This window comes from Drosophila busckii, chromosome 2L (assembly GCF_011750605.1).
Source record: "Drosophila busckii strain San Diego stock center, stock number 13000-0081.31 chromosome 2L, ASM1175060v1, whole genome shotgun sequence".
Classification (NCBI taxonomy): Eukaryota; Metazoa; Arthropoda; class Insecta; order Diptera; family Drosophilidae; genus Drosophila; species Drosophila busckii.
This window is the reverse complement of record NC_046604.1, coordinates 2407682-2430485: the sequence shown is the minus strand read 5'-3', so window position 1 is coordinate 2430485 and position 22804 is coordinate 2407682. Positions and strand designations below refer to the sequence as shown.

Below are 22804 nucleotides of genomic sequence, written 5' to 3'. Positions count from 1 at the left end.
TAAAAGACAAAATTCGATTTTTATTTATTAAGCGTATAAAGAATTTTGAAAAATCTGCAGTTAAGCTGCCACTACTGTTTAGACGCTGTACAATTTTTAAAAAATGAAAACATTTGCTTAAGTATTTTATATTTAAAATTGTTGCTTTTTAGACGTATCCCCTAGAGTCTGCACTGTTTTCGTAACATAACAAGCGCAGAATAAACGTGAAAAGGAAATTTTTCGTAGCATAGCCGCAGGTAATACCGTTATACGAAAAAATACATATATTTATTTAATTTTGAAGACGATTTTTGTTTAAAAAACTTTATAATGCATTACGCCTCTTACGATTGTGAAAAATGATTAAGCACTGCCCACTGCACCAGAAAACAAATTGCTGGTGACATGTTTTAAAATCAGTATAATTTATATATTTAAAATATTAATTATAGTAATTGGAATAGAGCATGCTGCTGCATTAGACAAATACGCAATTAAAACAAAACTTATATTTTGACGTAAGCAGCAAAGCAGCCGAAGCTTCAACGCTTGTCTATATAAGCATACGTGTATATATTTATGATCTTTAGGTTATGGGCCACTGACACGCGCCGCGATTTTATACACAAATAGTTTTTTGTTATTGTTTTTTATGCTATGCGTTTACAAATTGGCCGGCCGGCATTTTATACTCAGTTCAATAAACTGAATGAATGTGGGTAAAATTTAGATCAAAGTTAACAGCTGACTGAGTTAGTTTTTAAATAAATAGTAATAAAATACTTTTTATTATTTCTTGTTTTGACTTGAGCTTAAATTATAAAACATATTCAGTCAATATGACTACAAACTTAAGAGCTATATGCTGATAGAAAGTTTAAAGAGATGATAACTAATTTCTAAGAAGATCAGTAACTAAAACTAGATTGATGTGTGATTTGGGCAGTTGCTGCATGGAGAGCTGGTTATGTTGTTTACAGCTCCAGTTGGAACTGTTCTTGTTCTTCGATTTTCAGTGAAGAGGTTTGCTTCACCAGATCCGTGGGCACGGGAACACATTTGCGGAACGGAGTGCGGGGAGTGCCACGCATTAGGCAGCTGGGAATATTGGGTGGCGTTTGGCTGAGCGGGGAGGCGCGCAGATTCTTCATGAATGCTCGTTCATAGATAAGCTTGGTGCCTGCAAACAAAAAAAAAAGGAACACAACTATTAGTCTGAATGTCATTGAGCATTGCATCAGGCGTTAAATAAATTGATAAGACTGAACAGCAGTCACGCTCTGAATCAGAAACATGTGCGCGATGCTTATCAGTGACTGTTGCAATTAATATTTCGTCAACTTACCGCCAGGTGTGGTGGAGTATATGGTGCCGCCAGGTGTAGATGAGTAAACTTCAGGCATTTGTATGGGATCTGTTACTACAATTTTCTTTGTTTTGGCCATGGCCATTGGCAGCGCATGATTGATGGCCTGACGCGCAGTTGGTGATGCAGACATTATTGCTTTTAGAGTTGTTAAAACTTTTCCGTTACTTTGTAACACTTGTTATAGGCTAGAACGCAAAAATCGAAGGCACGAAATTGCGTTGTAATATTTTAAAAATCAGCTGTTTGCTGTTGCGCCGTCAAGTACTTTCACTGCTCGCTTACAGAACTCAATTGATTGTCAATGGCAACTGGTGGCCGTATTTATACAGCTCGCTCTTCTTCTTTCTATCGTACTGGCGCACAAACAAAAGAAAGGCACACATACACACGCAAACAAATGTCCGAATGGCGTAACTGCAAAACAAACGCTCTCGCTCTCACAGCACTTAAAGCGCTCTCTCTCTCTCACTGCTTTTGCATTGGCGACTCTTTCTCATGGCGCGCAGTTGTGCTCCATAAAATTTGTTTTGATATAAATTTTCAGAGTTCAAGTTAAAAACACACACTTGTGTTTGTTTGTGCGCATATCTTTGCATTTTGAAATGAGTGTTTTTGGCTAAAATCGTAAGATGAATAACCGTATTTATTCTTAAACATTAAATGCTAAATAATATGCATACAAAATTGTAAGTGCGCATTAGTCTAAACTTTTCGCTAGCCAAGCCAAGCCCTCGACTTTTAATCTATGCTTACATCACATGCTGCTCATGTAATATCGTCTGCGTCTTATCTTTATAAACAATTTCGTTAACATTAAAACTCAATTGTTTGTTGTACGTGTTGAAATCATTTAAATTTATTTATTCTACAATGCAATTCAGCTAACAAAGGCAATTTTTATTAAACAACATTGGCAAAGTTATACTAGAATATCTGTTTATCTGTCATAATAAACATATGGCATGCAAACTGCGCAGTTGATAGTTCGATTATGTCGCTGTAAGAAAATAAACAAATACACGCGTATATAGCTATGTATACATAAATAATTTGTATTTTTTTTATAATTCCATGAACAAATGCCGGCCGGTCTTTCTTTTTAAGCAGTTCAACAAACTGTTGCTTTAAATTTACTTCGAAGGTGAATCGTGAGATTTGGCAAACTTTATCAATGCGGCTCAAGGCTTTAGATAAAAGTAAAAAGTTTTTGATTTTGATAAAATTAATTTGTTTTTATTATTGCTTTTGTAGCTTAAGTACTAAACACATTTATATAAATAGCGAATAGACTCAGTCAATATGACTGAAAAACTGAACAAGCGCCTCAAGGACGGGAAGCACTAGAGAAAAACTTAAAGCTAAGTATGTGTGGGGAAATTTGATGAGTTGCTCTATAGGCTAAGAGGATCAGTATCTATAACTAGTTAGGTGTGATGAGTGTAATTTTGGCAGTAGCTGCTTGGAATAGAGCTGATTGTTTTACAGTTCCAGCTGGAATTGTTCCTGTTCTTCAATTTTCAGTGAAGAGGTTTGCTTCACCAGATCCGTGGGCACGGGAACACATTTGCGGAAAGGAGTGCGGGGAGTGCCACGCATTAGGCAGCTGGGGATATTGTTGGGTGGCGTTTGGCTAAGCGGGGAGGCGCGCAGATTCTTCATGAAAGCACGTTCATAGATAAGCTTGGTGCCTGCAAAATAAATTAAATGAGAAATTCAACTATTAGTCAGGTTGCATCAGACGATAAGGCAAGGTAGACAGACAGTCTTTGTGAGTCACGGATACAAAGGTGCTGCTAATTTAGAATTAATCAACTTACCGCCAGGTGTTGTGGAGTAGATAGTACCACCGGGCGTTGATGAGTACACCTCAGGCATTTGCATGGGATCCGAGACAATTATCTTCTTGGTCTTAGTCATGGCTATGGCTTGACGTGCAGTAGGTGAAGCAGACATCTTTATTATTATTGTTGGTTGGTTGTTAAAGTTTTAAACTTTTTATATTGCGCTGCTGCTCGCTGTTTAACTGTTTGCTAACAATTGATAATCGAAAGCCAAGCGTTGCTGCCTTTTATACTGTGTGCTCTGCTTCTTGCCAGCGCACAAGCGAAAACAAAAACAAACACCCACAATACACACGCGCGCCGGCAGCGATGTTCTCGCCATAATGGCGCTCTCGCGCTCTCAGCTCAGTGGCGCTCGCACTCTCTTTTTTTTTTTGTGGGGTCTGCTGTTGTTTATGTTTTCTTTTGCTTTTGTTTTCAACAGAATTTCTGCGTAGTACAAACGTGTTGTTGTTGTTTTTCTTATAATCGCTTTGCTGCTGTTGTTCTTGTAATTTCTGCGGCTGCAGTCTCGCGGCTAAGGTTCGATGGCAGCCTTGACAGCATTTAATCTTCTGTTTATCATTATCGTAGCGCATATATTGGTAAACAACAGTTAATTAGTATTAGTAGTAGCTCAACGATCGTATGACTAATAAACTAGTTTTATTTGTTTTTTGTTTATTTTTTGGTTATTTTTTTTCTTGACGAAAATAAAAACAAAATGTTTGTGAAAAAGCACGTTGCCGGCAAATTAGTTGACGTCTGTATGCTTGTGTATGACCCGTTATGCATATCAATTAAAATGGCACGAGCTGGCACCAACAATTTGTAGGGTACATCAAAAAGGTGGGGGCGATGGCATGATTGACTATATTGACGACATTTCTAGCCGCACGCATGTACTATAAGTAAAAAAAACTACGTTTTTGGCAAAAGAATTTTATTTTGATTTTGTTTACAAGACTGACGTATGTATGTTGTAGTTGCGGCTAACTTGTTAATAGGCGCCACGTGTTGTTTCGACCCTCATGCGCAAATAAATTGGGCTATATCAACGATTCTAAATTTATATAGCAAGGACGATTTAGTTAGCCACGTGTTTTTATTTATGATAAATTCAGAACTGTGGCAACGACCTCGTTAGCTACTTGCCAAAAAAAAAAAAAAACTTAAATGTCTTTGCATGTGGCCGGTTTTTTGACTAGAAATTTTAAGACAGAGGGGGAGTAGCATATGGGGATTTGAAGAAACAACAAATTTTGCAAATGTGTCACAGTTCTTGGAAATGGTACTAAATAAATTGACTTGTTTTCGATAGAAACTTTCGAAATTGGCAAAAACTAATTTCCTAGCTAAAATTTATCACGCTAACAATTTTAAAAATTTTATATATTCTTTAAGTACGTTATTTATTAAAGCTTTTGCTGCATTTAAATAATAATAAATATACATACATAAATATTATAAAATATTTAGAACAATTGCTTGACCCCAAATTTTCCACTTACACTTGTCTAACCAGTAATGTAATTAACCTAGTTTGCTATAGGAAAAACGCACCGATATCCATATCTTAACTTAGCTAAAGTGCTGACCCCGAAAAGCCGAAAAAAACCAGAACTAACAATAACAAATTGTTTCTGCCGTGTCATCTCGCACGTAGCCCAGCATAAAGAGATTGCCCTACGTGCGGGTGACCACTAAAAGAGATACTCTCTCTCTCTCTCTATCTCTCTCTTGTTCTTCCTCTCCCATTACGCAGCGACGAGCCTCTTTAGCTTATCAATCCACCCTTCAGCATTAAACTGGTTTGGGTTTGCTTTTGTTTGTACTTGCGCAGTGAGCGCTGAAGAAAATGCGTCTTGGGAAAATTTGGACAACAGGTAAAGTGTGCAGCAGACGAGAGACTTTAAATATATATTTTTGTTTTTATTTATTTATATATTTAAAATCGGCTGATGAAATTGCAGCGCAAGCTTGCGGCAGCTACAAATTGCTAGAGCCAACGAGAGAGGCTACTAGATTAAAATTAGCATTTTGTTTATTTTGATAATAGTTTTGTTATGAATGAAACTCTCGCGAGCGAAACCGGAAAAGCAATCAAGCTACGAATTCAAAATACACTATAATTCATAACTAATTTTGTATGATGAATAAACATTTAATTCCCAGCTGCTTAATATCAATTCCAAACAATCTGTCTCTCGTTGATAAGCGCTTCCTAAATGTTAATAAACCTATATATTTGTTGTTTAAAGTGCATAGATAAGAGTGTGAATTTTTTTGTTTATTGCGGGATTTTTGTGTGAAACCTTTAAACATAATGCAATTTTTATAAACAAAATTTGCGTTTTCAAAACCTGATAAGCTGACGAGCTTGGCTTGCTTATAAAATATAATATATATATTTACCTAACCCAATTGACGCATAGAGTATAAAAAAAACAATGCTGCCAATTTGTGTGCGTCGATGACCTACATCTTTATGTTTATATATACACGTATATATCTATAAAAATGTTTAAATTTATTTAAAAACACGTGGTGCTGACGTTTGTTTATTCAAAAATTGTGCAAAAACAAAACGTAAATAATATAGAATATCGTCAGCAAAAGTAATAGCTGTAAAAATATCCATAAATTAAGAGGATTATCAGTAATGCAACTTTAACCTTTCACCCAAAATTGACGCCATGCTGTCTGCGTTCTATTAGCAACAGAATAAAATAAACAAAACTATAAAAAAGAATGCAATTTATTCACAGTCAATGCTCGCAGTTTCAGTCAACTTCAAGTTATGCACATACATGTATTCTTTATAAATAAAAGAAAGTTTATAAGACGCTATGGAAATTTATAAAACGAACTTGAAACGATCAACGATCAATGAACTTCCTACTTTTAACTCACGCGAGTTCCACGAACTGAAATATACAACTGGCTGACAAATGTTTAATGTAAATAGTTGAAGAGGAATTTTTTAAATAAAAACAAATTTGTTTATTGTTTACGTTTCTTTAAAACATTTTGCGTATTAAGCTAACTAAATTAAAACAAAAGGTTTCAAGCTGCAGACAATCTAGAAAATTCGAACATCCGTAATTTAAACAAACATAAAACATGTAATGCAAATTTTAAATTAACAAATGACCGCCTAAGTGCTGGCGCCATCTGCTGTGTAAAAATGGGAGCCCGGTGCTGGCCATCTAACTTTATTTCAAGCTATTTCTGGCCGCTGATTTGACGGGAAAATATTATTGTAGATAATACTCGCTAATTTGTTGCGCTATGTGTATCTCGCTTGCACTTATTACATTTTGTTGCCACTCTGCTCGCACTAGCAACAAAGATCGATCAACATTTGGCGCGCCAAGCAAAAAAATAAGAAGAAAATTCTTTGCGGGCGTGTGACTATAAACAAAAAGTTGAACTATATTTATAATAACTTGCAATTGCAATGGATCTCAACGATGCCGTGCTAACATGTGCGGTGAATATACATTGGACAAATGCCGTGGGCGAGGTGGGACGCAAGTTGGCATACAGAACGGCAACATTGCGTCTGGTGCGGAACGATCTGCGTGAAATGTTTGTGGAGGTGACGCCCGAAAAACTAAAGCCACTGAAGTTCAAGCTGAAGGACATGATGGTGCACAAGAAGTTCATGTCGGAGGGTAAGGCAACGTTTAACTTCAAGGCAGAGCAGTGTGCATTGTATCTGTCCAATGCGCCACCCGGCACCTTGATGTTATTTCTGCGCACCATCTTTGTGAAAATGAATGGCAGTGAGGGTGAGCAGCAGGAGACGCCTTCGGCGCTGCAGAAGAAAATACGCGAGCATATGCTCTCTGGTAAGCCCAGCAGCTTTGAGGAGATCTCACCTGTGACCACCGCCGAGATGATTTTGGCGCGCAAAAAGGCGGGACTGCTGTCACGTGGCAGCACCACTACGCCCTCGCCGGCGGCGGCCAAAAAGCGACGCTATGACGAGCTCAAGTCAACGGAGGATAAGAGCGCAGTGCCAGCAGCTAAGAAACTCTACCAAGCTGACACTGAGGACTCACTGCGTCTGAGCGAGGAGCAAATGGAGGTGCTGCGCGCTTGCACCGCAGGCAAGAATGTTTTCTTTACCGGATCTGCCGGCACAGGCAAAAGTTTTTTGCTGCGCAAGATTATCTCTGCGCTGCCACCGGATGGCACCGTGGCGACGGCTTCAACAGGCGTGGCAGCGTGTCTTATAGGCGGCACTACTTTACATGCCTTTGCAGGCATTGGCGGTGGAGATGCTACAATGGCACGCTGCCTGGAGCTATCTTCGCGTCCAATGAGTGCGCGCACCTGGCGCAATTGCAAGCGTCTGATTATTGACGAAATCTCCATGGTGGATGGACAGTTTTTTGAGGTAAGTGTTACACCCTCAATAGCTTTCCCTTTTTATAAATGTTGCTTGCAGAAAATCGAAGCTGTGGCACGTCATATTAGACGCAATGAACGTCCCTTTGGTGGCATTCAACTCATACTCTGCGGCGACTTTCTGCAGCTGCCACCTGTGATCAAAAGTGAAGTCGATGCCAAGCAGCGTTTCTGCTTTCAGTCGAATGTCTGGGAGAGCTGCATACAGTGTGTGTTTGAGCTGAAGCAAGTGCATCGCCAATCGGATCCAGAGTTTGTTAAAATACTCAATCATTTGCGCATAGGACATGTGAATGATGGCATTGCCGCACGCCTGGTGTCCACGTCAAAGCAAAAGATTGAAGGCAATGGCATTTTGGCAACGCAGCTGTGTTCGCATACTAAAGATGCCGCTTCTATAAATGAATCCAAGCTGGAGAATTTGAGTGGCGACAAGGTGCTGTTTCGTGCTGAGGATTCGGATGCTGGCATGAGCAAGCAGTTGGATCAGCAAGTGCAAGCGCCATCGCAGCTTTATCTGAAGCTCAATGCGCAGGTTATGCTGCTCAAGAATATCAACATAGCCAATGGACTGGTGAATGGCGCACGTGGTGTCGTGGTGCGCCTGGAGCAGGGTTTGCCCATTGTGCGCTTTAAAAACAATCAGGAGTACGCTTGCAAGCATGAGAAGTGGATCATCAAAACTGCTACGGGTGGCATTCTAACGCGCCGTCAAGTGCCTTTGAAGCTCGCCTGGGCTTTCTCCATACACAAAAGTCAAGGATTAACTTTGGACTGCGTGGAAATGTCGCTGTCTAAAGTATTTGAAGCTGGCCAGGCTTATGTTGCTTTATCACGCGCCAAGTCGCTGAACTCTGTGCGCATTTTGGACTTTGATGCCAAGCAGGTCTGGGCCAATCCGCAGGTGCTGCAATTCTACAAAGGCTTCAGGCGTCGTCTGATAGACACCACGATGATACCTTTGGGTCCCAAGAATAGGGACAAAAAGCCTGGCGAGGGCAAAAGCAACAGCGCCTTGGCCAAGCTGAAGAAGAGTCTGATGAACAAACCGCTTGTCTCGATAAGTTAATTAATTATAGACTTAAGTTAATTATAGCTTAAATTGACTGACAGCACAAGGCTTTGCAGTTTAAAGTGTTAATCCTTTGTATTCGTTCAACTCTGCTTTAATTGTGAGCTAGCGAAAACTAAAAACAAAACATGTGCAATTAAATAATCCTTGAATTAATGTACAATTTGATTTAGAAACAGATTAATCTTAATGAATTTGAAAACGCGTCAAGTTATGATTGAAAGTGTATATAGGATAAATTACTTTAAACTTTCACTAAAAATGTTCATTCCATAACAATTTTCCTTCAAAAATTATCAATTTTGAGTTGAAGATTAGATACTTAAATTCACCTTTAATTTATGTAAGAAAATTGTTTGATCCTTGCTTCTAAAAACCTTTTCTCTCCTAGCTTCAAGCTAAGTTCATTAGATTCAATCTGTTAGTTTCACTTTATACTCCAAAGCCTTGTAGTCTTAACTAATTTTAGACCTAAGCTCGAACAATCTATGCTTACTAGACAATGCTAACATCAACTAAATTAAGAATCAAGAATAATATAGTTATAAATTTTTTCCGACTAAACTCATGTATTTTTCACACATCAAACATTACAAATTGCTGTCAATTTGACTAATGACCCAACTTATCTTCATCCTTCATGCCGCTGCCCACAGGTCCATGGCGACGTTCCCAAATCAGACGATGCTTTTGCTTCATATACGCAGTCTTGGCATTGGCATAACCACCCAAGTCACCATCTATAAATTTAAATTGACATTAAACTAAAGCTGCCAGCAAAAGTTAACATCAACTTACACTTGATAAACCAATTCTCCGTGGCCTTCTCGTACGTATCCAACAAGGGACGGCACTTGACCATATGATCGGGTGCCTCGTAGAGCATGCAATCCTCAAAACGTTGACGCAATATGTTTAAAATTTCATTGTCCACCATGCGATCACGGCGGAATTGTTGATCGGCCTCGAAACGGCAGACAGCATCGTCCGTATAGCATTGGTCGATTGTCGGCACACGGTTGAAACGCTGATGGTACCAGTTGTATTTTTGTTGATTCGGTTCCACAATTGTCTCTGTAAACAAAAGCAAAGCCGCTCATCATTTGAGGTTATGTCATTATGTAATTGCCAACTACATTTTTATTAAAAATGATACTTTAGCAATTGAAAGCAGTTGCCTGAATTGGTCGGGCCTCTCAACTACGAGCAGGCGTGCGCTTTCGTTGCATTCTGCATTCGACACTTACCACGGAACCAGGTTATTGGTCCATCAATAGTATTTTGCACAGATTGTGCGAAGCTGGCCATTGGACTGCGCGGCTCCGGCATCTTATGGCTTTTAAGCTCACTGCAAGTCAAAATATACTATTAGTAAGTAGTTCTTATTGTCTTATTTTGATTTTGGTGTAGTATTTTATAAATTACACAAAACCTACACAAATTTTCTACCAGCTCTTAAAAACAACAAACAGCTGATTTTCGTTTAGTGGATGACAGCTGTTAGAGTGTTTCGCTCTATCGATACACACAACTTATACGATAAGTACGAAACCTATCGCTTGCGCGCATTGTAAATCATTTTTTCTGCTTTGTTCACGGTGATTTACGCTTTTTGCGACAAATTGTGGCTTATAACATAATATTTAGTTGAAAAATCAGTTAACTACTACTGTTGAAACTATAAAGTTTAAGGCACACTGAAAATTTTAAATAGATTTGCGCACGCACGATGTGCAGTATATTTGTTGGTATTTTCTAAAGCGTTGCCGGTATTTTGAAGCTTATGCATTTCGGTCATACAAGTCAGAAACAAACGGTTTTTTGTGGCGTAAAGCTCGCGAGCGCGCAGCATGCTCTTGAGTGTTTGTGTGTGCTATTGATGCAAAAGAGCATAGAGTAAAGAGGGAATTCGCAATAAATAATTCAATAACAACAAAAGCAAAAGGCAACAAAAATAATCGTAACGAATGCAAAAAGAATAAATGTATTTTTTTGCAAGCACAAGCATATTAAGAAAAGTTTATAAATAGTGCACAAACAAGGCGGGATTTCGGCAGAATTGTCAGGCTATACTTGTGTGTGATTGTGTGTGTGTGTCTGTCTGTGTATGTATGAATGCATGTGTGTGTATGTCTGGCCGGTGAGTCTGTGTCTGCCGGCCTTCGTCTTTTGTCTCCCTCCCGCGCGTGAAGAAAATCTAAATGCTTTGCATATGTGTGTGCGTGCGTTGCTGCATAAGTGTTTGTAAAGTGGAAATTAATTTATGGCAAAAGAAGAAAATATTTAATAAGTGAACAACAACAACAACAGTGCGCACAAGCTTGAAGCTAGGCAAATGTTATAAATTTAGCAGCAAGACAAAATAAGTTAACAAAAATAAACACGCTGCACTCAGGCGTTGACGCCGGCAGAGCGCAACACGCGCAAAAATAAAAGATAAATAATAAAAAAAAGTTGCTCTGAGAGCGCTCTGAGGCGCTCCGACGGCAAAATGCAGAATGCAAGATGAAGAGGTGCCAAAAAATTTGTTAACTACGTTAACAATAAACAAATAAGTGATTGTAAGAAATAAATAAGAAAGTGAAGCATACAAAAATATAAAAAAACACACAACAGCAGCAGCAGCAGCAGCAGCGCAGCTTTAAAAAATAAAAAAGAGAGCGCACATTAGCCAATAAGAGCGAGCGAGAGCAGACGCATTTAAAAATGACCGAATATATGACATCCAATATAAACAGCGTGCTGAAAAATTATCAAAACAGCGCGCCCAAGAGTCTGCAAGGACCGGCGGTTATCAAAAAGGAAATACTCAGTTCACCGGAGCCACATGAGCTGCTGCATCATCATGAGATCAACAGCGCTGGCGTGGGCGTCGCTGCCGCTGCGCTGCCTGGCGAGACGACAGGAGCAGCGCGACAGTTATTTGTAGCTCCGCTGCCGCTGCCGCCAGAGCTCAGTCAGCCGATACTCTCGCAGCCAGACTTGGGCTGTGGCGAACTCTACGAGACGCGTCTGGAGGGCAAGATCATTGGCTGCTTTTCGCTTGGAGGCGAAATGCGCTTATGCTTGCCACAATTTCTTAACAATGTGCTAAATGATTTTACGCTCGATCAAATCAATAAGATATTCGATGAGCTGGGCATCTATTGCTCCCAATGCACGCCCGAGCAGCTGGTGGAGTTCAAGGCGGCCAAAATATTGCCATCGGATGTGAAGGCCAGCGGCTTGATAACACGCACAGATGCGGAGCGTCTATGCGCCGCCTTGTTGCCACGCTCAGATCGCAATAGTTATATGCACGTCGATGATTTGGCCAAAGGCGCGATTAGCTTTCAGGTCTATCACAAGTGTTTTGGCAAATGCGAGGGCATCTGTACGCCGGACATGTATTCGTATCAGAAGCCCACATGCATCAAGTGTCTGGAGTGCAAGGGCTGGTTCTCGCCCCAGAAATTTGTGGGTCATGTGCATCGCAAGTTCGAGAATCGCACCTGCCATTGGGGCTTCGATTCACGCAATTGGCATGATTATCTTCATGTGGCGCTCAATGTCGAGAATCGTGAGAAATATCAACGAATTTTGGATCAGCTCAAGGAGGTGGAGCTCAAGGAAATGCACAAGGCTCAATGCGAACTGGATCATAAGAAACGAAAGGTGAGTGAATCAGTTAAATCGTTAATTAAAAAACTTATGCACATGTTTGTAAGTTTTGTTAAGGTTCCAGTTATAAAGTTTCGAGGTTGTAACTATTTTAGATTAATAGGCATTTATAGTTAGATTTATTTATATTTTCCAGCTGGATTTATAATGGCAGTTTATTTATTTAGTGCAATTCCTACAAAATTATAAACGGAAATTTAATATTTCATTTATCCAAGTTTATATACGTATCTATGTCTTATTTTTATGATTATAATGTTAAAAACTTTTATCTATGATACACTCATAGCTATGATCCTGCCATCGAACAAAATTTTTGCCTAAGTAAATTTATTTACAACAAATTAAGCATAGATAATATTTGTACATACGTCATGTACACTTCATACATGAATTGACATGTTCAATGCGGTTCCGTTAAGCTGCCCAATTATGATTTGACGCGCGCTCTTGCTCTCTCTCTCTCTCTTCTGCGCTCTGCTGTCTTTGCTTTGCGTTTTCTTTTGACGCCCTCAGACATTTTGGATGCTTTTACACCTTTGGCTACTGCAGCGCCCACATTTGGCGACGTCGACAGCGGCGCCATATTTGGTTGTTCTTGTTGTTGTTTTTTTTTTTGTATGCTCATTCACATTTCGCATTCGCATTCACAATTCAATTCGATCTTCTTTAACGACATTTTGTTGCTTGCGTTAAAAACTCATAAAACCGACAACAAAAAAATGCGCAGCAGCGCCAAGTATTTAACAACAACAACAAAAAAAATTATGTTAATATAACTTAATTTTATATATTTTTGGGCGCTATGCTCTTGAATTGCAGCAACGTTTAAAATTTTTTTGTGTGCGCCCAGTTTATTTATTTAAACTACTTAATTTTATGCTTAAACAGCGTACTCGCCAAATTTTTTTGAATACAATAAATACCAACGTTTTTGCTTGAATAATTTAATTTTTTTTTGCTGCTGTGTGTTTGGCCCAAAGCTGTTTTTTTTTGTTTTATGTTTTTAAACAGTATATTTTTTAGTTGCGTGCGCAGCCAGCGCGTCTGCTGTTGGCCATGGCCGCGGGCCAGCTCGAGCGCCAATAAGCCAGGCCAGGCCCGTTGCAAGAGCCACAAGAGTGAACGCCAGCTTTTGAGCCGACGACAACTTGTCTCTGCTGACGTCTGTTTGTTGGCCAAACAGCAACAACAATAACAGCATAAGAAAAAGCAACAATTGTAGTTGACGTTGATTATTTTTAGCAGTGCGCCAATTGAGATGTCAAACTGTGATCCAGATATAGAACACACAGCTCATCAGCAAAATCGATGGGCAGCTGTTCAAAATTAAATGCAGAATAATATAAATAAGGCTTAAGTGGTAAAATAAAATAATAGCATGCAAAAAAATGATAAAAAAAAATCATTTTTTGAGTTAGTTTTTATTATAAAATAAATAAATCATATTTTAAACTGTCATTATTCTAGAATTAGAATTTTTAATGTTTAGTTTTAAATAAGTTTTTGACGCAGGCTAATGAAAACTGCTATATTTATTGAAATTGCTGCTGTATAAATTGTATAGAGAAATATAAACAAAATAATTAAAAATTTACGAAGCTGTAAAAAGTTTGAATTTGTGCAACAAATGCCAGAAGAGAATTTTTTTATAAATTGCATATTATTTTAAAATATTTATAGGCCAGTTTTTTGCAAGTTTTAAATATTTATCTTATAGCTGGCAGACTCTAAGCCCTACAGGCATTTGCCTTAGCCTTTCGATTTTGTTTTGCGCGCTGTTTGAATAAAAAATCGCAAGAGAGCGACACACAGACTCTCAATGTTAAAATATTCAGCAAACATGTAATAATAATGAGCATTAAAGGGCGCGCGCTTAGGGCTAGGAGAGAGACAGAGAGGTGGGTAGACGATAGCGGGAGGCATAGGTGCGACAAGAGTAACAGCGGTAAAAAAACAAAAACAAATAAAAAAAATGGCAAACCGGTTAGCAACTGTCTGCGTCTGTTTTAGTCTGCCGTCTGTACTTTGTACATGTTTTGCCCTCTTGCGCCCTCTCGCGCTCTTTGGCGCTCTCTCTCCCCATACACACGACATTGTTGTTGGGCATTGGAGCTTTTGTATTTCGTTTTCTTGCTGCCGTCTTGTTATGGGCGCTGCGCAAACGCTGTGCAAAAAAAATTAAGGAGAGGGCGAGAGAGAAAGAGAGCGCCACACGAGCGCAGCATGCAAAAGCAAAAATGCCCAATGAACGTGATAGATGACGACAACAAAAAGAAAAACAACAACAACAACAGCAGCAGCAACTTTGACACTGACGAGCGCAAAACTTAGCAGCGCGGCAAAGCTTTTGTATTCTGTTTGCCCTTCGAAGAGTTTTTACATACACACACACACACACACACATTTATACAAATGCTTGTATGTATTAGTCATACAGCGCCTTGGCTGCGCTGCCTGTTGACTTTCGCTGATTTGCTCTCATTATCTAACTAGCGCTATCTCATTCTAACTGCCTTACATATTTGTCTGTGTGTGTGTGCGCGCTTATAAAGATTTTGCACTTTGTACCGCTCCTCAGCCAAGAGAATTTCAATTCAGAAATTTCACGTTTAATATGCGTTTAAACTTTTTGACAGCGCAAAAAATTTAAAATTTTTTTTGTTTCAACTGGTTTTGAGCAGCGCACAACTGCTTAATACAAACAAATTTACATAAAGAGATTTTATAATATATTTTGCTACAAGCTTTGCTTCATACCTTGCATAGCACGTTTTAGCAGCTAAAAAAAAACAAAGAGTTGTTGTAACGTTTATCTTATCTTAGCACAAACTTATTATCAGTGCAGAAAAGCTTCACTGACCACGTCTTGCGTATTGCCAAAAAACAAAATACAGTATTTTATTTTAGTCTCTAGGCTGATAAGCTGCCGAATTTTGCTATTGCGTATTGCCTATGTGTCTGTTCTTAGTCTGGGGGGGTACACTAGGCGTATGCGTGTCTTTAAATTCAAACAGTTAAAGCAGCGATTATGTGATCAGCTAATTAGCTTGTCATGTCTAAATTAAATTAAAATTGATTTTGATTGCTTTTGGGTGGCCTATGCCATGATCAGATGATGAAATTATTATTTATAGCTGCAAAGGTGTTGAGTATAATTTGATAAAACGTACTTGATTAATAAAGTTTGCTTAAGCAAACGAAAGAATAAATTAAAAATTAAATGAAAAATAAATACGCATACAAATTGAGCATGAATGGTATGAATATAAATAAAGCTAACAATATGTTTATTTTCATCAGTTCTTACCAAAAAAAATTACTGAAATTCTTTAAAGCCAATAAGCTGTTTTTATGTGCCAGCAAATGATCTTTAAATTAATGTAAATACACAGCAATAATTATTTAAACACATACATAGTAGGTATGTGTGTATTAGTAAATGCGTCTTAGGGAATCGCTTGACTGAAGCCTTCGGCGGGGCAGAGTACGCAACTTACTTGTTGATGTGATAAGCGCGATAAGCGCAGTGAGCAGCACCCCCCACATCCACCTCTCAGCTCTGCAGTCTACTCTTTAGTTTTTTGCCCAACTCTCTGCACGCCTCACTTTCATTTCAAAACTAAAAACCCTTGAGCTTGAGCACATCATGTGATGTGCGCTCTTTTCAATCTTTTTTTTTATAATATTTTTTTTAATAGCTAAACGCAGCGCAGTCGCTGTGCTGCGGCTGGTTTGTCTAGGCTTTGGACTGCATTTTTAGCTGCGCTTATTTTTTTTGCATCTGATGTGCTTATTGTTGTTGCTGTGGCATGGAATCTGAAATCTAAATAGTTTGCTTGTTACGTTGGTGGCCGCCATAAAGTTTTTCTAGTCTCGAGTCTCGCGTTTCGCCTCTTCTGCACTCTTCTCATTCCCCCTGGGCTTTCCACTTAGCAGTTGTTTAAAAATCATTCTCATGTTTATTTTAATTAAGCCTAAGCGCTTAAATTTTTACGCTCGAATTTTTCTTGCTAATGATATTGGCATTCTTCAATTGATTTCGAGCGCTTATTGTTTTTTATTTATTTAACTCACACACAAATTAGTAAAAATATTTAAATAGTCCAAAACGTGTTGCCGCATTTTTCTTATTACAATCAAATTCATGCTATTTGTTATTGTTTTTTTTTTTCGCGCGCGTATTTCGTGATTGAACAAAGGTGAGAATTTTATGCGCAAATATTTTGTCAAGTTTTTTTTTATGATTTGTGGTAAAGTGTGAATCAATCAAAAAAATATATAAAGTTAATTTGTAAAATTGGGCAGCGCTTGTTTAGCTTACATAGTTATTGGAATTAATTGATGGAATTTTATTGTTAAAAAAATGCTATAAAAATTCTATAAACAGTTTATAAAAAATTTAAAATTGATACAGCAGTTTTCGAAAATAATTCGAATTAGAATCAAGCAGTGCGCCTGAATTATTTTATTATTAAACATAATATTTGTATACTAGTCTATTTTATTTATTCTTAACAAATAGTTAATGACCTCGTTTACATATAGTAAATATTATTTATTATTTGTACGCTCAAATGTGTTACAAATATTGTGTGCATAGGTTTTACTATATGCGTAAACAAGCGAGTTTAATTTAATAATTGAGCTGTAAACTGATAATGTATATAGACATTTAATCTATATATAGGCCTTGCTACGAGCTTATCTCGCGCTCTCTCTCAAGCGACTCTCTCTCTCTCTCTCTCTCGTCCCATGCCCATATCAGCTGCATAGCTAGCAATGCGCTTTATCAACTAAAGTCTAGCGACTGCTGTTATCCATTATCTTTATGTACAGAGCACCTTAAGCACCACGTCTAAGCGTCGTCTTCCGTGGCAGACGTGACAGAATTTGCATATGACGTTATCACAAATCTTTCGTTGCTGCTGCGGCTGCTGCTGCTGATGATCATTAAATTGTATATAAGAGACAGCGCAGACTATTGAGCGAGTTGTTTACAAGCGATTTCCTAGTGTCATTTCCCATGTTCTCGCCAACTCGCCAAACGGTTTCCGTCAGTGCTGCTGCTGCTGCCTGCTTTGGACTCTTAACGCTTACACCTCTGACAGCTTACCTGGCCAGCAAGGCAGTTGACGTTGGCTCAAAGTCTTGCATCACTGGTTTTCTAGTCTCCCTCTCTCTTTCTTTTGCACTCTCTCTGTCTATTTTGCATGTCTAGTTCTGCTCTTGAACTAGCTTCAGTTTCCTTCCTATTTGCTTAACGGTTTGACTTTGTTGCTTTATGTGTTTGTTGTCTACGCGGAAATTCAGTCTTCGCTCTTCAGTCTGCAGCGCTCTTTAATAATCCTTACTAATTGGCACGCCAATTGATTATAATAGCAGCTCTAACAATAACATTAACATTTAATTGTCGTTGATCATTTTATAAATTATACGAATTGTTATTTTACTTTTTGTATTATTATTAGTGCAATCTTTTTATTATGCTTGTGACTAATTTGTTTCTAGTTTGTCAATGAATTGCGCTTTTCTCAATGAATTTGCAACTATTGCTGTTGTTGTTATTAGGCAAATTTCTTGTTATTTAGAAATTGTTTACAACTTTCATTGTATTGTGTACTTTGAGCAATTCTTTTTTAACTGTGTCTTGTTATAACTTTATGGTTATTAGTGCTGTTTAGTTAATTGTTTATTTTTTATATGGAATGTCTTTTTTTATCTAAGAGCTGTATAACAAGCTTAACTGTAGAACTTTCGGAAGCGTTATATTCTAAAGCTGCAAGGCTATAGAATTTTTCTAAGGTCATGCAACAAAATTAGGAAATTTAGACTAGAGCGTGTTTTATATATAACTTTAATTTTTTATGCGTAATTTTTTGTTTAAATTAAAATGTTTGTTTCAATGCTTTAAAGGTTTTCGACAATGGTTTTTTTTATTATAAATTTTTTTTTTTAAGGAATTACTAATACAAACAATATTTTTATGTTTTCTTAAGTTAATTTATTTGTATTTGAAAAGTTAATTTGTAATTTATTTGAAATTTTTAAATTGAAGTAAAACTTTTTAATTATATATATTTTTTATATATATAGTATATAGTTTTTTTCAACCTTTTTTTGTACATACAATTTTTTTAAAATATTTTTTATAATGTTTTTATTTCCAATTTATGTTTTCTTAATTTTTCAATTCCGCTGCTCTGAACTATTTTCAACAATATTTGCCTTCTACTTATTTATAAACTCAAATTCCTTTCTACATTGCTACGACTAAAGTTTATTTAAATCATTTATTTGCTTTTGTCATATATAAAGCAACAACAAATTAAAGTTGATTAAGCAATATTTATAACTACTATATCTATAAAGCAACCTCGCACTTCTATGTATGTGTGCATGTGCGTGGTTGCACTTGTCAAACAGTAATTGATTGACAGCAATTGTAATGCGAGACTTGACATTCGTTTTATGAAGCTACTGCTATGATGCAGTGAGTCTTCCCCTACGTCTAACTCTTTGCTCTGTGCATAAAGTAACTTAACAAGTCTATCTGTATATAGCTAGCATATGCAATTGCTGCTAACTCTCTAAGCAACACTTTCACACGCGACAATAGCAACAACAACAACAGCAGCAGCAGCAGCTATAAGTTTGTTTTTTTGTTGTTGCATTTGGGTGGGTGTTTTAAATTTCAACGGCTACTCGTGTTAAGCAGCAGAGCCCAAAAGCCGTCAAGAGAGAAATTCTAGACGTTTTACATGTCAAATGTGGCAATTGTTGTTGTTGTTGTTGCGAAGGTCGCTGCCAGCGCATGAGTGAACATTGAGCCGAGTTCGCGTCACGTCGACAACAACAACAACAACAGCAAAACAAAAAAAAATGTTACAACAACAACGTCAATTGTAAATTTTGCGCGACATGGTGGCAAATGCAACATCAACAGCAGCAGCAGCAGCCCCCAAAGCTGCAACACAACAAGCAAAGCCCAAACCCCGCGCCACCCACAACTCATGCCTGCTGGCATTTAGCTTGTTGTAAATGATATCGTCACACCAACACACACACACACACACACACACACACTCAACAACATTTGCATAGTGACGCCGTGTGGATGCCACAAAATGTAATGTGCCCCAGACAACAACAACAACATCAAGCCAAACAACAATGACGCGCTTGCCAATACACTAACAAACAATTGGAGCCCATTGCTCGCTACCTTACCTATGCCAATCTACAATCTATTGTGTCTCATCCGCACCCCACCACACCCCCGCTCCACTGGCACTGCACACAAATTGGTCATCATTACATTTACATCATTACATATTGAGTTTGACAGCAAACAATGCAGCTTGTGTTTCAATACTCCCAAAATTTCCCATTATATTTGCTCACCAGCAGCAAATTTTTGGGGGCTATAATTCTGGTTTAAATTTTAAATGCAATTTGTGGGCACAAGAAATGGGTGAACATTTAAAACTAAATTTTAGCGAGAACAAAATCAAAGCTGCACATTTTTGTATTTTACGTTAATTAAAAAAATTCAAATACTTAGCTGAGCATATTTGTATTTAATTTTAAAGTTGAAATCAGAATTTGTATTTCTTAAATTTAATTTCAATATTGGTTTTGAATTTCGAGTTGGCCGAGAAAGCTGCAAATTTTGTTTTTATTTTTTTTATATTTTATATCTAATTTTCTTTATTTTATTTTTAATTTTCTTTAATATGTTGCTTGATTTTATTTTTAAATTTTTATATTTAGAATTGCAGCTTCCAGAAGTAAACTTACTTATAATTTATTGATGAAATTTTTTTGGTTTTAATATTTTTTAAAATATTTTTATTTGTGTAATTATGAATTGCATAAATGTTTTTCCGATTCTTTTACAACAGATTACAGAATATTCCATTCAATGCATTATTTGTTGTCATATTTTATTGGCTTTGTTAATTAAATTTATTATTTTTATATATGTATTTATTATATTTATTAATATATTTGTTTGTTTTTACTTTTATTTATTTTTTTCATTACATGTGTAACAATAGTTGCTAAATAAATAAACACTTTTATTAATTTATTTTTTATTATTACTTTTATTTTGTGTATTATTTTGTTTTTATTACAGAGCATTGCAGCTTTCTTCTATGCCTTTTATAAGTTTGCTATATTTTTAAGTTGACTAGCTTGTCTACAGCTATTGTTGTTGTTATGATTGCTACTTTTGCTCTTGCTCTTGTTGTTGTTGTTGTTGTTGTTGTTGTTGTTGTTGTGACAGGCAGTGAACTATAAAAAGCAGGCAAAATGCGTTGCCAACTTGCCAGCGAGCATTGTTGTCTCGCTGGCGGCAAAGCCTTGTCTCGATGTCTGTGCAGTTTGTTATTATTTTTGCTATACTATATACAATGAGTATATATATTTTTTGCTTTAATTGGCGCACATAACCTCCAAGTGGCAGACGCCCCCACTGCTGCTATAATGCCACAAAATCAAATGTTGTTGCTGTTGTTGTTGTTGATGACGCTAGAAATGAAACGGGGCACGCGACTGACGACGCGACTGGCGACTTGGAGCTAATGAAATATTAGACGCTGACAAGGCGTTGAAGACGATACCCCAAGCCCAAAAAGAGGCGGCGCTGTTATCAGCAAGTGGGGTGGGGAGTGGGGAGAGAGCGAGAGAGGGTTAAGGCATTTGCGTAATTATAACGTAACGTGCATTTAATAGTCGCTGTCTGCTGTTGTCTGTGCATTGTTTTTGTAATTAATGAAATGTTTGACTAAGAGCGAGTGCGCGCGCTCTCACTCTCTCGCTCTCGCTCTCGCTCTCTCACTTTATCTGACTTTTGTTGTTTACGGAAATATTGACGCAGCAAAGCAAAGCGACCTCTTTATTGCTACTGCAGTGTTGCCCCCCACTACGCCCCTGCGCTAACTATGAGGCGCACTTGACGCCGCCGCATTGTGCAATGTATTGACTTTTTTTGTTGTGTACATACACGTGACAGGCAACTAACTGTTTAGCCGGTGTTTTTAGCCGGCTAATTGCCAGAGCCAAGTGCCCTTTCTTATATAAGTCTCATGCCACTAGTTGCGCTGCGCTTTTGTTTATATTTTTAGCCGCTAGTTATTGCTGCCTATTGCAGTTTTGAACTTGATTTGCTGTCGTTTAAACCAGTTTAGCGCCAGTGGCCAAAACATTTAAGTTTAGGCTCATAAAATGTGTGTACAACTGACTATAAAGTTATTAAACTAAAGCTTAAAGAGCTAATAAAATAAAAAGATCTTAAAGTTTAAGCAATAAATATTTATAACTTACATTAGTTCAAACATTTTAATGTTGTAGAAATATTTTTTATTATTGCTTAAATAGCAACTGCCTCAATATTTTTTTGTGCTTGTTCAATTATCTGTTTAAAAATGTTTATCTTAATAATTATGTCTTATCAGCAGGCTTTTGTTATTGTTGCTGCTGCCGTTGCAACTTGTTGGCATTGCCAACAAATGTTGTGGCTGCCACGCCTCTTATTGTACGCCTACTTGCGCCTCAATTATGCCAATTGCAGTTTGTTTTGCGCCATGACCTTAAAAAGGCAAACATGGAAATGTCTGCCCCACTTGACTGCTGCCACACAACGAGGCAGTGGCAGTGGCAGGGGCAGGCAGCAATGCCACAGCCAGGCCAGGCCAGGCCAGCAGTTTGGCTTGTCAGCTGCAGCTGCTTGAAGTGCGTCTCTTGTGTCTGCTCGACCAAACTGGCGTTGTCGACTCAACTCGACATCTCGAGTCTCGACTCGAAGTTATGCAATTTGTGTTGAAGCAAAAAACGCATTTTGGTTAAATATTTTAAGTGGTTTAGAGCTTAAGCAAAACTGCAAGCAAACAAAACGCGTATTTGACCCACTGAGCTGCGGCGGCGACGTCTAAGCAATTTTCCAATTTCCATTATGTGTTTTTCTTTTTTCGCGCATTTTCAAGTTAATTACGGCGCACATTTTTGTCATTCATTGAGTAGTTTGTGAGTCAACCGTTAGGCAACCTTGTCGAAAATTATGTTTTTCCTTTTTTTTCATAAACTTTTGCCGGCTAGCCAAAATCCACTCATGTAAAACTCAGCGAAAATTCGCTAGAAAAAAATTATTATACAGAACGAAAATATGTTGTTCATTAAAAACAACGCATATGAGAGAAAAATATAAAAGCAACACAGACAGACAGCAGCAAAAATTGTTGTGGGCGTGGTCTGCAACAGCAACGACGACGACAAACAAATTTTGATTGCCAACAACAATGTAGCCAATGCTTATATATATATATAAAAAATATAAAAGAAATCTCTTTGATGAATGTGCTTTGACTCTATAAGGTAATTTCTATGGGGAAGCTGCGTTCTTTGGCTTTTACATAAAGTATAATTATTTATATAATAAATTATGTATGCAGCTTATGGAATTTATTATAGACGACAGGAATT

At 37.6% G+C, this 22804-nt stretch overlaps 5 protein-coding genes across 5 annotated transcripts in view; 2 read left to right on the top strand and 3 right to left on the bottom strand.

The window, feature by feature from the left end:
* Nucleotides 1-735: 735 nt before the first annotated feature.
* On the bottom strand, nucleotides 736-1632 carry LOC108602711 (eukaryotic translation initiation factor 4E-binding protein 3-like). The gene is made up of 2 exons (XM_017990869.2): nucleotides 1328-1632; nucleotides 736-1162 (listed from the first exon to the last, which is right to left on the bottom strand). Exons 1-2 carry the CDS (start codon nucleotides 1479-1481, stop codon nucleotides 957-959), a joined length of 360 nt encoding a protein of 119 aa, XP_017846358.1. The 5' UTR covers nucleotides 1482-1632; the 3' UTR covers nucleotides 736-956.
* Nucleotides 1633-2601: 969 nt separating this feature from the next.
* LOC108602688 (eukaryotic translation initiation factor 4E-binding protein 3-like) lies at nucleotides 2602-3304 on the bottom strand. The gene is made up of 2 exons (XM_017990830.2): nucleotides 3169-3304; nucleotides 2602-3039 (listed from the first exon to the last, which is right to left on the bottom strand). Exons 1-2 carry the CDS (start codon nucleotides 3302-3304, stop codon nucleotides 2831-2833), a joined length of 345 nt encoding a protein of 114 aa, XP_017846319.1. The 3' UTR covers nucleotides 2602-2830.
* Nucleotides 3305-6533: 3229 nt separating this feature from the next.
* Nucleotides 6534-9120, top strand: LOC108600002 (ATP-dependent DNA helicase PIF1). Its single transcript, XM_017999351.2, has 2 exons — nucleotides 6534-7576; nucleotides 7628-9120. The coding sequence occupies exons 1-2, from the start codon at nucleotides 6632-6634 to the stop codon at nucleotides 8654-8656; spliced, it is 1974 nt and encodes a 657-aa protein (XP_017854840.2). The 5' UTR covers nucleotides 6534-6631; the 3' UTR covers nucleotides 8657-9120.
* Nucleotides 9121-9208: 88 nt separating this feature from the next.
* LOC108599993 (NADH dehydrogenase [ubiquinone] 1 beta subcomplex subunit 10) lies at nucleotides 9209-10183 on the bottom strand. The gene is made up of 4 exons (XM_017999350.2): nucleotides 10096-10183; nucleotides 9907-10007; nucleotides 9458-9733; nucleotides 9209-9399 (listed from the first exon to the last, which is right to left on the bottom strand). Exons 2-4 carry the CDS (start codon nucleotides 9986-9988, stop codon nucleotides 9272-9274), a joined length of 486 nt encoding a protein of 161 aa, XP_017854839.1. The 5' UTR covers nucleotides 9989-10007; nucleotides 10096-10183; the 3' UTR covers nucleotides 9209-9271.
* A 1096-nt stretch (nucleotides 10184-11279) lies between these two features.
* LOC108608145 (lateral signaling target protein 2 homolog) overlaps nucleotides 11280-22804 on the top strand; it is a 92567-nt gene continuing 81042 nt past the window's right edge. The window contains exon 1 of the mRNA XM_033293897.1: nucleotides 11280-12313. Coding sequence (XP_033149788.1) covers nucleotides 11366-12313 — 948 coding nt within the window. The 5' untranslated portion in view covers nucleotides 11280-11365. The remainder of the gene's footprint in view (nucleotides 12314-22804) is intronic.